Source organism: Loxodonta africana, chromosome 2, assembly GCF_030014295.1.
Source record: "Loxodonta africana isolate mLoxAfr1 chromosome 2, mLoxAfr1.hap2, whole genome shotgun sequence".
Taxonomy (NCBI): Eukaryota; Metazoa; Chordata; class Mammalia; order Proboscidea; family Elephantidae; genus Loxodonta; species Loxodonta africana.
Genome location: NC_087343.1, coordinates 38,630,607 through 38,646,940, shown reverse-complemented (window position 1 = coordinate 38,646,940; position 16,334 = coordinate 38,630,607). Strand labels below are relative to the sequence as shown.

Genomic DNA, 16,334 nt, shown 5'->3' with positions numbered 1-16,334 from the left:
TCCTACTCCATCCTGTAGACTCACTCTGAGTTGGGCTGCTCCTCACAAACCCTCCGGGGCAGTCCTACTCCATCCTGTAGACTCACTCTGAGTTGGGCTGCTCCTCACAAACCCTCCGGGGCAGTCCTACTCCATCCTGTAGACTCACTCTGAGTTGGGCTGCTCCTCACAAACTCTCCGGGGCAGTCCTACTCCGTCCTGTAGACTCACTCTGAGTTGGGCTGCTCCTCACAAACCCTACAGGGCAGTCCTATTCCGTCCTGTAGACTCACTCTGAGTTGGGCTGCTCCTCACAAATCCTCCGGGGCAGTCCTACTCGGTCCTGTAGACTCACTCTGAGTTGGAATCAACTTGACTGCAACAGTTTTTGTTTTTGTTTTTTCACTACAATATTGTGGTAATTAATATTTGTGAACCTATACCAATAACTTTTTTGAGAATGAAGTAGTCATTAAAGGAAAAGAAGGAGAAAAATCAAAAAAGACTTCCGGTCAGTTATCAACAATGTTGTAATTCAATGTAGAAAGATTTTAAAAAACAATTTTGTTGTTAGCATCCATATAATCTAAGAAATATTACGTTTAAGCAATTTAAAGCTACCGTTGTGCCTCAGTATCCACGGGGGATTGGTTTCAGGACCCACAAGGATGCTCGAGTCCCTTATACAAAATAGTTCAGTATTTGCATATAAACTATACACATCCTCCCGTATACTTTAAATCACCTGTTTTATTTGTAATATCTAATACAAAGAAAATGCTATGTAAATAGTGGTTTCATCACAACTGCAGATGTGCTCTGAGTTTCTTGAGCTGTTCTGGGAACGCTGATGCTGCCTTGGCAATGCTGATTCTCCCACAATCTTTAAGTTCTTGTGCTGTAGAGCTTTACATAGCTAACCAGCCATCCCTTACTAGCCTTAAACTCCTTCCTCTCATTCTCCTTAACCTCCTCACACTTAGCCTTTGAGGGACTGCTCTGACTACTTAATTACTTTTTAGGAGCCATTTTTCAGAAACAAAGGGTACACATAAAAAAAACAAACGAGAGGTGAGACAAACAATGTTCAAACAACCAATCCTGGAGAGAGACTGAAGATCTGTGAAATGGCAGGAGGCTACAGCAAGCGATGCCTACGCATCACTTCACTCGTGTGGATTCGGCGTAGCGCTCAGCATGCGGGAAGTTCAAGTTTTACTTTTTGGAACTTTCTTTTTTCCTGAATATTTTCGATCCGTGGTTGGCTGAATCCGCAGATGAGAAACCCACAGGTACAGAGAGCCAACTGTATAGTTATCACATATTATTCTATGATTAAAATTGATAACAAACAGTACTAAGGATACTGTACGGTCTGATACAGGAAGAGGTCAATGGGGGCTTGACACCATGCGTTAACACACAGTACCAACCCTAGTGACGCCACTGGTAACATAATGAACAATACAAAAGTGGAGGCCATCTGTTATGGTTCAATTACCTTAAACATTTCCAGTAAAGTTTCTTTCTTAACTTCCAATCTTTCAAAAGCTTGTTTTTCCTTAATGATTTTCTTACACAAAGACTCCAAAGAAGAAAAATCATTGCTGGACACACCTCTGAAGGGGAAGAAAGTACAACCTCTTTGATTCTGTTCTAATCACACTGCAGATTGGAGGAATGTTTCCTTAGAACACTTTAAGGGTTCTATTATAAAAAATTTGACTTTTGCCTCATATGTTAGAGGTCTACACTAAAATTTTTATAAAATATTTTTCTATTTTATATTTTCAGTGGCTTCTACCTTGGCCATCATGGGAACCTTTTCCATTAATGACCCCACACTCACAACTCTATAACCATAGCCAGGTTTAAAGGAAAGGGGAGGACCAGCTTCCTTTTATTTCCCAACATACCTCAGGACCCCTCCATTGAACCAGAACAGAGTTCTCTACAAAGTTCCCCTCTGCTTTTCCCTCCCCACTCAGGCTGATGTGGAATAAAGCCTTTACTACCTCATAAGTAAATTGCAATGCTTCAAGTTTTGATAGTGGGAATACTTGGTGACAGTGAAGCAATCAACTTTACATTCTTTTTCCTTTACTGAGAATGCTTTAAAAAGTAACATATTAATTGTAGTAGACTTACAATAACTTAGACTTTATTTTTCTTTATACAGTTACTTAACTTACCCTTCTTCAAGGTACATGTCATAATAGAATCCATTTTCTATGGGCGGACCATAACACAAACATCCACCATAGACTCTTTCCATGGCTTCACCCATTATGTGAGCACTTGAGTGCCAATATACCTGAAAATTCGAAGAAAAATGAGATGGTTTACACCTGGGCATAAAATTATAAATGAATATGGTCATTTGGAAGAGACAGATAAAAATTATCATAAATAAATGCTATACATGGAAATCTAAATTTACAAACTTTTTAACTGGGTGTGAGTCTACCCAAAGTCAAAACAATTTAAAAAGATCCTAATGTTTAAATTGTACTTGTGCCTCAGAAATCATGCGGTTTGTTTCCAAACTAATTAAATTCAAGTTAGCATCAATGATTAAACGGGATGGATTTCTGTTCCCTGAATAATCACCACTCACAATACGGCCATCTTACTGACCCACGTCAGATATGCTGTCATCTGGCCTTTTCTTGGTCATGGAACATCACTTAAGAACTACATCTGTTTTTATAATATCAGTCAAAGCCAATTAAAGAGATACAACTTGGCCCCACAACACAATTATAAAACACAAGGAGAAACATATGGGCACTGAAATCAAATGGCAGTACTTGGATTGATATAGTCATTAAGATGATTCAGAATATACTTACAGCAGTGCTTTTCAGATTTATTATTAGAGCACAAATATGGTATTAAAAAACTTATTGACTTCAAAGTAAATCTGAAAATCACTGATCCAATATATAAGTAAACAATCATTGCAGAAACAAAATACTTTACCATCATGGAGAAAACCTTGCTATCAAATGCAGGTTGATTTTTATAGTGCACTTTCAGCAAATTTGCATTGTAAGATGGGAAAAAATATGGAAATCAATTATCCAATGGGAAATACTTTAAGTATTTATATTAATGTATGCATCTTGCTGAAATGTTGACTGATACAGTGTAGAAAGCAATTTTTAATAAAATTTTCATTAACATTTCCCCACTGAAATATCAAGTAGTTAAAATAAATTTATTCAACTTCACCTCTTAACTTTGTAATGCACTTACTTTTATTATGTTCCCTAAATGAAGGACAAAAATGAATTTTGAAGTTAAAATTTCAGATATGACAATGAGACATCAATAAAGCATTGGTTGTAGGAATGGGCTGGAAAAGACTACAAATGTGAATATTCATCCTGACACTCTACAGACAATGAATGAAATACTTACTGCTTGAGCTTCCTCATCCTCAAACTTGAGAAGCTCCAAGGTACAATCTTCTTCCAGAGGACGGTCTAGGTCCCAAACAACTTTATTCACTTTAGCAATAACAGTGTTGTCAGCCAGGCCTTGACTTTAAAAATATACACATATATATAAAAACATGAGAATCTAAAAAACAATCTTCTGTGGCACAATATATAATTTGAGGCCAAGAACAGGAAAATAAATCAACACTACATATATATTAACACTTACATATTACATACAGATGTATACCCAGCTTACCGAACTGGAAAAAGCAACAAACCCCCAAAATTTACCAAAGATTGTATCTGGAAGATCCTAAAAATTCAGAACACTAACATTTGACATTTAACATCTCTTATTTAAGCAAACATGGCAACTATGATAAACAAGCAATAACAACTTCTAGAGGTTTGACTGGAACCCTGGTGGCACACTGGTGAAGAGCCTGGCTGCTAACAAAAAGGATGGCAGTTCAAATCCAATAGCTGCTCCTTGGAAACCCTATGGGGCAGTTGTACTCTGTCCAGTGAGGATTGCTATGAGTTGGAATCAACTCGATGACAAGGAATAGCGGTTTGATTTTTAATTTTTCCAAATACATTTTCTACAAAGACAAGCTATTTAGGCTCCAAAGGGAAAAACAGGGGCTGCTAACACCTCTGCTGCTCCTCCCTGCTTTAATCTATAACAGAACTTTTCTCTGAGGCAAAGCTAACCTCGAAATAAATTCTTCAAATGCTTAGTATTATTTACAGCAAATACATAGCTAAAATAAAGAACTATTCAATAAAACTTTTTACAATATGGATAAAACTGTTACCCAGACACACTCAGGGGTCATTTTCTTCCCTTTTCCCCTTAAAGAGAAACATATTCATTCTTTTTCATATCTAGTCAAATAAAATTTATATAAATGTATATCACCTTTATTTGATTCACATTATAGGTTATAAACCTGTTGCTGTCGAGTTGATTCCAATCCATAGTGACACTTTAGGACAGAGTAAAACTGAAGAAAAAATTCAAGCATGAGTTGCAATAATGAAGGATTCTATGGGCAAAATAGTGAATGATGCAGGAAGCATCAAAAGATGGAAGAAATACACAGACTGACTGTACCAAAAAGAATTGGTTGCCATTCAAACATTTCAGGAGGAAGCGTATGTCAAGAACCAATGGCACTGTAAAGGAAGAAGTCCAAACTGTACTGAAGGCATTGGTGAAAAACAAGGCTCCAGGAACTGACAGAATACCAACTTGAGATATTTCAACAAATGGATGCAACACTGGAAGTACTCACTCATCCACGCCAAGAAATCTGGAAGACAGCTACCTGGCCAACTGACTGGAAGAAATCCACATTTGTGCTCATTCCAAAGAAAGGTGATCCAACCAAATGAGGAAATTATCGAACAACATCATTAATATCACTCGCAAGTAAAATTCTGTTAAAGACCATTAAAAAATGGTTGCAGCAATACATAGGAACTGCCAGAAATTTCGGCCGAATTCAGAAGAGGATGTCGAACAAGGGGTATCACTGCTGATGGATTCTGGCTGAAAGCAGATCATACCAACAAGATGTTCACCTATGTTTTATTGATTATGCAACAGCACTTGACTGTGTGGATCATAACACATTATGGATAACATTGTGAAGAACGGAATTCCAGAACACTTAATTGCATTCATGCAGAACCTGTACATAGACAAAGAGGCAGTTGTTCAAACAGAACAAGGGGATACTGGGCGGTTTCAAATCAGGAATGGTATGCAAGACGGTTGTATCTTTTCATCATAGTTATTCAATCCGTATGCTGAGCAAATAATCCAAGAAGCTGGACTAAATAAAAAATGCAGCATCAGGATTGGTGGAAGATTCATTGACAACCTGTGATATGCAGATGACACAACCTTGCTTGCCGAAAGAGAACACTTGAACCACTTACTGATGAAGATCAAAGACTATAGCCTTCAGTATGGATTACACTTTAACATAAAACAAAAAAGCATCACAACTGGACTAATAATCAACATCATGATAAACGGAGAAAAGATGGAAGATGCCAAGGATCTCATTTTACTTGGATTCAAAATAAATGCCCATGGAAACAGCATTCAAGAAATCAAACGATGCATTGCATTGGGCAAAAGATCTCTTTAAGTGTTAAAAAGCAAAGATGTCACTTTGAGGACTAAGGTGCGCCTGACCCAAGCCATGATATTTTTAATCATCTCATATTTATGGGAAAGCTGGATAATGAATAAGGAAGACCAAAGAAGAACTGATGCCCTTGAATTATGGTGTTGGCAAAGAATATTGAATATACCATGGACTACCAGAAGAATGAACAAGTCTGCCTTGGAAGAAGTACGGCCAGAATGCTTCTTGGAAGCAAGGATGGAGAAACTTCACCTCATATACTTTGGACCAGTTATCAGGGGAGATCAGTCCCTAGAGAAGGACATCACGCTTGGTAAGGTAGGGGGTCACTGAAAAAGAGGAAGACCCTGGACAAGATGGACTGACAACAGTGGCTACAACAATGGACTCAAACATAACAAGAATTGTAAGGATGGTGCAGGACTGGGCAGTGTTTTGTTCTGTTGTACACTAGGTCGCTATGAGTCAGAACTGAACTCGATGGCACCTAACAACAGTATGCATCTAATCCTCAGCTACCTGAAATAGCTTCTTCTCAACCCAGAAGTTTAAAGATTAGGTATGGTCCTTGTTTGGATTTATAAAAATAGTGCATTCTTTCTGGTGTCATATATTAGTTTCTTAACTTTCCCATGTGAGATGATCTACCTTTATTTTATCATCAATACCAAGACATTTAAGTCAAAATATTTGGTCTCGGCTACTAACCAAAAAATCAGCAGTTCAAATCCACAAGCCGCTCCCTGGAAGACCTATGGGGCAGTCTTACACTGTCCTAGAGTGTCACTCTGAGTCCGAACTGACTAGACAGCAACAACAGAATGCTCAAAGTAGAAGTACTAATAACATAAAATCCCTTATAAGGCTAATGTAGACTCAGAAATTAACTCTGAATCTTGAGTATAAAGCTCCCCATTATTTTGATTTTTAAAAATCCCAAATATTAAATACATTAAAACTTTAAACAGCAACATAAAAAAAAAAAAAAAATACGTAGATAAAATTTAGCAGGATAACAATAAAGTTTAATTACAAACTACAGACGTTCAAGATCAGAGTAGTTTATACCTAATTCCACAAGCAATATGATATGGTGTAGTTTTCCAAGACTCCGCATCAACTTGTTTACCATCAGGTAGAGTGACTTTAAGTGGTTTGCTATCTTTTTCTGCTTTTTCTGCCAGAAGGGAATCGTGTTCCGCTTTTAGTTTATTATACATCTCTAGACGTGTGTTAATATACTCAGGCCAAGGATTTAACTGCAAGACAAAAAATGAGGAAATAAATAATTGGTAAATATTTCCTTTTTAAAGGAAAAATGTAATAAACAGACAATATCAAATCCCTAGGTAACTGATTCATCATGATATATGGACTGCTGAAATCACGAGGTATCACTTTAATCTGGTCCGGAAGGAAGGTTAAATGAAGAAATTATATGTCCTTTTATTATAATCTTTAAAAAATTTTTTAAAAACATAAATAACCACATGGGGGAAGGCACCATATGAAGACACACACACAGCAGATTATCTACAAACCCAGGAACCCCATGGATTGCTGGCTACTAGAAGCTGAAACAAAGAAAGAAGGACCTCCCTCTAGAGCCGCATCCTGAATTTTGACTTTCAGCCTCCTCAGCTGGAATTTTTTTTTTTTTTTTAAAGCCACCCATTTGAGGTATATTTGCTATAGCAGCACCAGATAACTAAGACAAAGTGGAAATAAAAACAACTAACTGGTTTTCCCATTTTGCTTCAATCTTGTTCAGGAAATGGCCTGTGCAGCTGATCAGCCTATACGTCTACTTGCAACTCTGAACTACCAACTGTAAATTTTTTGGCCTTGATGGTTCCCATTCGAGGAAAGTATTTACTGAATTCAAAGAAGTCATGATCACCTTCTTTCTTGGAGTATTCAATTAGCAAGTATAAGAAACCATAGCACAACACTACAGTCTACAGTGGATAAAATTAACCAAAATATTTTATATAAAATGCCCACTCAGGCTCCCAGAAGTTTGACAAAGAAAGAAAAAAGGAGACAACAATCAAAGATTTAACTTCTCTATTGTCAGAGACTCCAGTCTCTAAAACATTTCACAAAGTAGGTAGTCAATCTGTGGTCACAAAATGGTCAAACCAACAACATCTATGCCATTTACAATAACATGGGTAATAGTTAAAAATGAAAATGAAGAAAAGATGGTTTAATTTTGCCACAAGTTTCTACCTTCCTATGGATTTAAATCAATCAGCTACAATACTAACTCAAATATATGCTTTACAACTTACTAGATTCTGATTATGCTACCAAAAATTCTGCTTATAATATACATTGACATAGCACGCACGGTCTGAAAGGAGCACAAGCTAGTATTTAATCCTTGGTAACCTGGCTTGAGATAACAGAAAATGAAAATCATTAGGGGTTCATTGTCCACTCAGCTTGGATACCATGGTTTTGGGTGATCATGATTGTCTGCGATGTCAACTTCAGAGGTTAACAACATTGCCCTCAATATTATAGTTAGAAAAAGAGTCACACCATTTTTTAAAAGATATTTATATATTCAGTCTATCTTAACTACCTCTTAGAACAATAAGTTTATCTTGTGAAACAGTCCCTTCATCATTTTTTCCTTATACAAAATTTCCTTCTCATTTCAATCCTATCTTTTCTGAGCCTTCATCTTTTCAAATGGAAGAACCCTAATCTCTTCATACTTTGCTCCCTCAGCAGTCCTTCCGTTTCTTTAGTTATGTAGTTTCTCCTGGGAGCTTTTCGTCACATTACAACAGGGGTCCATAGCCCTTGATGGTGAAGAACCACTGAATTAATTGAAAGCTCAGGCCCTGTCATTCTACAAACATAGTCTGAACCATTCAGTCTAAATGGTTTCCTACCTGGCCCTGCTTCTCTGAAGCATGAGTACACTCCTATCCAACTACATGACTGACTGTTCTGTAGCTTAATGAAGTTTATCTCCATATTCACTTGGCACTGCCCAATCAGAACTTGGTGTCAAACTTAATTTATCAACATTCATTGAGCAGATACCCTGTGCTGGGCTCTGGGAATGCAGAGATGAATAAAAGCCTGCACGCTGCCTGTGGAGGGTAAACAAGACAAGTATACAAATGATGGGAGAGGAAGAGGAGGAGGAAAGGTCTTGGACATCTCGCTGTGCAATCTTTCTTCTTGACAGATCATTTAAAACATGTTTAACACCATGTACCACTTAAAATTCTCTATTCCAAAGAGTTCTGTAATTATACCCTTTGTTTCCTGTTTCCAGGCTAATTCTCAAACTGTGACAGAATAGCATTTACTACTAAATTGAAAGTACAAAAATAAATCAGAGAACACTACATTTTTCCACTTACACACTTTAAAAATTCACAGTCAACAATTTCCCCCACAACTGTAGTGGGAATAATGGACAGGAGATTGGGCAAACGTTAAGAGAAATGGTTAGGCAGGGCTCTAAGCAACACTACACTTAATCATCTATACACATGCCCCTAAGTAAATGGCAATGATACAAATTTAGCAAATCTAACATTTATAAAAGGAGCCCTGGTGGCACAGTGGGTAAAGCAATCAACTGCTAACCAAAAGGCCAGTGGTTCAAAACCGTCAGTGGCTCCATAGGAGAAAAGATGTGGCAGTCCGCTTCCACAAAGATTTACAGCCCTGGAAACCCTACAGGGTTGCTATGAGTTGAAACTGAGCCAAGAGCAGTGAGAATTTATAAAAATGGCTCCTTAAAGTCAGTTTATTGCACTATATAATATGTACTTCTAAGAAGCCTGTCCCTTTGTGCTTCTGTATGCTGGTCTAAGTTTTCTAAAGAGTCTCCAATAAAACGGCTACAATGACTAAAACAAAAAAGTGAAGCATAGTACTCAGCAGTTCAACTTCAAAAAGAAAGCAGGAAGGACAAGTTTAATTGTCTCCTAAGACAAAACACCAAGGAACCAGGTTGATTCTGGGCTGGTTTCAGAAATGCCCGTTCCATTTACCGTGAGCCTGGGGAACCAAGAGAAAGGATTTTCTTTAGATTTGAGAGGCCTAGAGTGGAAATGTCCTGGTTCAAAACCTAACCTTAGTGGAAGGTACAGATGCAAACAGTGTGGAAGGGATCAAGAAATGGAACTTTCTTTGGGTTCTCTTTTATTTAGAATAAACACCAAGTCTCTACCCCTTAATATCTCATTGAATGAGCTGATCAGAAAGCTAGCATTCAGCCTAGCAACTGAGTAATTACTAGTCCAACCTTTGTTCTCTGATTTTACAACCTCAGAATCAGGTCAGTTATTTTCCTTTCTCAATAACGAGTAACTATAAATTTTAATTCCCCTCTCTGGCAATTGTTTCCCAATTCTTTACCCTGATTTGTCTATCTAGTACCATCTTACAGCCCCATGTAAACCATTAGAATCCTTACACGTAGGATAAATGAGAGATAGTTCCCTACCACTGGTCACTCTTTGATAAGAGAGTCTTAAAACATTTACCTCTGCTCGACCTCCATCCCCAGATCCTTCTTTATTCTTCTTCTTGCCTCCTTCTTTTCGCTTCTCCTCACCAGCACCTACCTAAATAAAAAAAAAAACAGAAGTTTTATATTTTAATCTAACTCCCAGCATTCTGCTCCCAAAGTTTTGAGTATGTTATTTTAGCATCTGTACCAAAAAAAAAAAAAAAGTAAAACTCTGATTTTGAAAGGCTAGAAAAATTTCAGGATTACCAAAGATACATTAACAACTTACATCAAAGTCAAGGCCTAAAAGTGCTGAAGGTAGTTATTTGACAATTTCAGTTTCTCAAATTCATTTATTTTGCCTGTTCCCATGATTCTTGGTTCAGGTTTGGTTGAACCATATATTAAATATGTAGCCACAACGATGCATGCAATTTATTCAGTAACAGTACTTTCAGAAACAATACTTAATACAATGTATATCCATCCATTTCACAAGTACTACCAAAAGCTTACATGCTCTTAATATTTTGTTAAACCCTGTGGCAGCAACAAACATAAGACCCAATTCCTACCATGTAGAAACTTAACCTCTCCAGGGAAACTAAGGCACAGGTGTATGAGAAACTCCTGGGGGAGAAAAGAACACAGCAGCAGCACTAGGGTCAGAAGTCAGCTAAGCAGGGATGGAAGTAAGTGTTACAGAGGGGTGGGCTTTAAAGGATGGATAAGGTTTCAATAGCTGGATTTTGAAAATGGCAAGAAATGTGTTCTAGGTGTACATTAATTTGCTAGAAATGTCTTAAAAAAAGGGAGAGAATGACTAAAGCAGGGTGACTGAAGCAGACAGCTTGTTTTAAGAAAGTAATGCAAGATCATAGTGACTAGGCTCAGATAGCACTAAATCACTGAAAGTTACCATAAGGAACTTGGGCCTCAGTAAGAAGCAAGTGATGTCACAGAAAGTGTTAAAGCAATAAGTCCTACAGAAAGTAATAGCAGAGTTGATCTACATCAGCGGTTTTCCACCAGGAGCGATTCTGTACCCCAAAGCGACATTTGGCAATGTCTAGAGACATTTCTGATTGTCACAACTGGCGAGGCCAGGGATGCTGCTAAACATCCTACAATGTACAAGACAGTCCCCCACAACAAAAAATTGTTGTCCAGCCCACAATGTCAAATGTGTTGAGAATGATAAACCCTGGTCTACACTATGGAATACTATGAAGAATTACCTTTTCAGAAATGTATTACTTACTTCACTGTGACTATTCAAAAAAAAAAAAAAAAAATCCTAAAGCAAATTACACTTCAGAAATATTTTACAATTTAAAAAAGCACCTCCACCAACAATCACACCTGACTCTCGTAGCAACCCTGTGAAGTGATTCTTACTATTACTCCAATTTACGAATAGGATTAAACTGGAAAAAGTCAGATGATTTTTCTAGGTTCACACAACCCGTAAGTGGCAGGAAGAATGTGCACCCAAGTGCTGACAGTGATCAGTACACTCTAAGCAGGGATGTGATCCTCAGCAATGAAGGGGGTTTTGGGGGACTCCGAGTGGTGTGATGGCAACAGGTTTTTTTTTTTTTTTGAGTGGTACAAATGGTTAACGTGCTCAACTGCTCGAACTTTTGAATGAAAAGTTGGAGTTCAAGCCCATCCTGAGGTGGGCAATCTACACTTCTGAAAAACCAGCCATTGAAAACCTTATAGAGCACAGTTCTACTCTGACACACATGGGGTCGCATGACTTGGAAATGACTTGATGGCAACTGGCTTGGCTTTGGTTTACTGGGGACATGGAGGGGGGTGTTATTTAGTTTTGTATATGTGTCTTTTCAGTCTTTTTTTTCTCCATGTTGTAACATGCATCAGCACTCCATTTCTTTTTATTGCTAAATAATATTCCACTGTACAGATGTCCCACATTTTATTTATCCATTCATTTGAATATTATAAAACAACTTATTATTTGTATAATTTAAAAAATATATTAAAAAATATGACTCCTAAATTCATGCTGGGCTAAAACTTTCTCCACTCCAGTATCCTGGATTTAATAAACTTTTAAGTTTCAATTTTATTCAACAGGTGAATAATGAATAATCAAGTAAAGACCTACACACAGAGTCCCTACAAGCCTTCACTATGCAACAGAATTGACCTGATTAGTCAAGTAAGTTGGGTGAGAAGAGGGATAAAAATTAACTGTAGGCTTGTATGTGCAAATTTAAAATGGAAAGAGAATAAAGTAAGTTAATTATTCTGATACAGCATCATTTTTTATTTTGGCCATATGGATATTTGTCAAATGAACAGGAGTAGTGGAGAAGACAGAGAAAATTAACCTAAGAGTTTTCGGTATTGTAAAACGTTCCCATTTTAGAAATGAGAACACTGGCTCAAAGGTATTTACTTTGCCCTTATGTATACAGCTATTAAGCAGTAAACCAGGACATTAAAACCAGTTTCTCTGGAACCCTGAGGCTCATTCTCTATTTACTACAACTGGGAAGGTGGTGGACAACTATTTTCTATTTCCAAACAGAACAAAAATGCATGAGTTTATATGTTATATATTTATATCCGGAAACCCTGGTGGCATAGTGGTTAAGTGCTACGGCTGCTAACCAAAGGGTTGGCAGTTCGAATCCGCCAGGTGCTCCTTGGAAACTCTAAGGGGGGCAGTTCTACTCTGTCCTATAGGGTCGCTATGATTCGGAATTGACTCAACGGCACTGGGTTTGGTTTTTTTTTTTTTTATTTTATATTTATATTCAAGCAATTTAAAATTTCAAACTGAAAGGACACACAACTTAGACTCACACAGCAGAATATTTATGGACATGGAAGTTGTTGACTATTATCAGATGAAAGCACAAACAAGTTACAAAACAAATATACCTCTTTAAGTGATGGAAAAAAGTCTACAGGTAGCCACCGTACGTCACCTTTAATTTATATAGCTTAAAATGCATATGCATATACGTTTTCCTCATGCAATCCTCTGAATTAGCGGCACCCTCATTTTATTGATGAGGAAATTGTGGCTTTTATGTGATGTGTCCTGTCACAGACTTAAGAACTGAGGCTGCTTTTAGTTCTCAGACTTTATCACTTCTGATGTGAATTATTGCAACAGCCTCCCCCATGTGGCCTCACCTCTTTCTAATGCACCTTCCAACCCTATGCCAAAGTGATCTTTACAAATACGATCCACAAATACCAGTTTCTGCTTAAAATCTTTCATGGGTAAGATACAGTTTTAAATATCCTTAGTTGCCTAAGGTCACCTGGGTGTGCCTTTATCACTGCCCTCCCTACCTTTACCTGGGAAGCCCTGCCCTGCCTGTTTTACCTAGTGAACTCACACTCATTTGTCCAAACTCAGTTCAAGGGACTCCTCCCAAGCCCAGTTAGGAGCTCCTTCTGTATAGGGCTGTCTTTGTCTCTCAAACACCAGATTGTGAGGCCCTCAAGATGAGAGACTAGGCCATATTTGTTTTCCTACCTGCAGTGCCTAGCACAGTGTTGGGCAGAATGAATAATCAACATTTCTTGATCGTAAATGAAAAAAAAAAAAAAATCTGGTGGTGTGAAAGTGACCTGGGAGATGTTTCTATGCAGAGGATGACACCAAAGAGGAAGCTGAAAGGTGAAAAGCTCAGCTGGTGTGAATACGACAAGGCATGCCGCCAGGACGGGGCAGGGGGAAGAGTGGAACCACTGTGGAATCACCAGCTGGAGTCGCCCCCGGTCTCCACCACTCAGTTACAGCCACCCAAGCTTGGGCAAGTTCTATCAGCTCTCAGGAGCCCGGTTTCCCCTTCCTTAAACCCAGCAGTAACTCCTCCTTCCTCATTCAGCATCAAAGGAGGCTCTCCCAGCTTGGACTCAGTCAAAAGGCACTAGTTCATGGACCCCGAGCGCTAGGTTCTGTCTCGGTTTCTAATCAGATGTGTGGATCTGAGCAAGTCACACACTCAAGGGATCAGTTTCATCATCTGCACAAGAGGACAGTCCCGGAGACGAGCTCCAAGGACGCGCCCCGCTCTATGAATGGCCGACTGCTTCTCCAAGAGCGGATCTGACTTGCCCACGAGCTCCGCTGTCCCCTCGACCTCCCGGTCCCACACGGCGGGGGCCGCTCCCTTCTCCCCGTCGTCGCCCCGCGAGCACCGGGGACCAGCGTCGGCCCGAAGGAGCGCCCCGGCCCGGCCTCTGAGCCCCCTCGGCCCGCTCACCGGCTTCTCTTCGCCTCCCATCTTCCCGGTAGGATCGCTAGCTTTCTCCTCAGACATTGGCGAGCCACGAAGGAAAGACGGAACCCAAACGCGAAGGTCTCAAAGAGATGAGGGCGGAGGCCGGTCAGAGGTGGACCTCGGCGCCCGGGAACACTGCGCTTGCGCCACGTGGCCCTGGATTGGACCAGCTGATGCAACCTGAAGGGGTCCAAGCCCCGCCTCCTAGCCGGCTAGCAGGACGGACAGCCAATTGACAACGAGGGAAAACGGGCCCTCTCTACCCTAAGCCAATGAAAAAGCTCGTTTGGGGCAGACCCCCCACCTTCTAGGAAATGAGGGTGCACTTGGTGAGAAACTGAGGCCCTACTTCTTGCCTTCGCGGGACTGTACCCTTCCCGAGCGGGGAAAGTCCTCAATGCGCGTGCGCTATCCCCTCCCCCATCCCCGCCGACTGTTTGCTTACTAGTCAAGGGCTTTTCCGGCCACCGTAGCGAAGGACTCTGGGTAAAACTTCCCAGAAGTCTTCAGCGGTTCTGCTACCTGGATAACGTTCCTGGCATGGAGACGGGTCCGTGGATTTGAGTTCAGGGTTTCCTGCAGCTTCGAGGCTGCCTGACCTGGCGTAATTGCCTCTTCTGGGGACAGGTCAGGACCCTCAGCGTATAGCGGTGAACCGAGCCTTCGTCATGGTAATCCAGGCTTTCCAAGACCCGCGCCTTTGTAGTTGGTGAACTAGCATCTTCCTCGGACGTTCCTTAATAGATGTCACTGCCACTTTATAATGCATCGCGGAGCATTTCCCACGAAAATACATGAAGTCTTTTGCTTTAAGAAATAACCGCGCCGACTCCGCGTATTCGCACGCATACGTCTGTTTGGATGAGAATGATTCGTCTTCGTTTACTTTGCAAGCCAGTTTAAATACTAATTGAAATCAGGAGCACAATGAGCACTTTTTCAATTTATGTAATCAACTAGTAAGTTTTGTGGAGTTTATTCTCCCAGATTGAGACACTTATTTTTTAATTACTGTTTCCTAGTGTGAGACACTTTTTTTTTAATGGTAAAAATTTACCACCTAAAAAAAATTTACTGTCTCCTAGTTTGAGACATTTTTTTAAAAATAATTTTTGTTGTGCTTTAAGTGAAAGCTTATAAATCAAATCAGTCTCTCACATAAAAACTTATATACACCCTGCTACATACTCCCAGTTACTCTCCCTAATGAGACAGCCCGCTCTCTCCTTCCACTCTCTGTTTTCGTGTCCATCTCACCAGCTTCTGACCCCCTCTACCCTCTCATCTTCCCTCCAGGCAGAAGATGCCAACATAGTCTCAAGTGTCCACCTGATCCAAGAAGCTCACTCCTCACCAGCATCCCTACCCAACCCATTGTCCAGTCCAATCCATGTCTGAAGAGTTGGCTTCAGGAATGGCTCCTGTCCTGAGCCAATAGAAGGTCTGGGAGCCAGACCATTAAGTCTGGTCTTTTTATGAGAATTTGGGGTCTGCATCCCACTGCTCTCCTGCTCCCTCAGGGGTTCTCTCTTGTGTTCCCTGTCAGGGCAGTCATTGCTTATAGCCAGGCACCATCTAGTTCTTCTGGTCTCAGGATGATGTAGTCTGTGGTTCATGTGGCCCTTTCTGTCTCTTGGGCTCGTAATTACCTTGTGTCCTTGGTGTTCTTCATTCTCCTTTAATCCAGGTGGGTTGAGACCAATTGATGCATCTTAGATGGCTGCTTGGTAGTGTTTAAGATCCCAGACGCCACTTTTCAAAGTGGGATGCAGAATATTTTAATATGCTAATTGACGTAGATGTCCCCTGAAATCATGGTCCACCAAACCCCTGCCCCTGCTACACTGGCCTTCGAAGCATTCAGTTTATTCAGGAAACTTCTTTGCTTTTGGTATAGTCCAGTTGTGCTGACCTCCCTTGTATTGTATGTTGTCTTTCCCTTCACCTAAAGTACTTCTTATCTACCATCTAATTAGTGAATACCCCT

The 16,334-nt window shown here is 39.8% G+C and overlaps 1 protein-coding gene across 1 annotated transcript in view; it reads right to left on the bottom strand.

Moving 5' to 3' along the window:
• TARS1 (threonyl-tRNA synthetase 1) overlaps positions 1-14,659 on the bottom strand; it is a 29,009-nt gene extending 14,350 nt beyond the window's left edge. Inside the window, exons 1-6 of the mRNA XM_010588086.3 lie at positions 14,330-14,659; positions 10,108-10,188; positions 6,656-6,846; positions 3,403-3,526; positions 2,172-2,293; positions 1,481-1,598 (exon numbers count right to left, since the gene is read on the bottom strand). Of these exons, the coding sequence (XP_010586388.1) occupies positions 1,481-1,598; positions 2,172-2,293; positions 3,403-3,526; positions 6,656-6,846; positions 10,108-10,188; positions 14,330-14,386 (693 nt within the window). The 5' untranslated portion in view covers positions 14,387-14,659. The remainder of the gene's footprint in view (positions 1-1,480; positions 1,599-2,171; positions 2,294-3,402; positions 3,527-6,655; positions 6,847-10,107; positions 10,189-14,329) is intronic.
• Between the last annotated feature and the right edge of the window lie 1,675 nt (positions 14,660-16,334).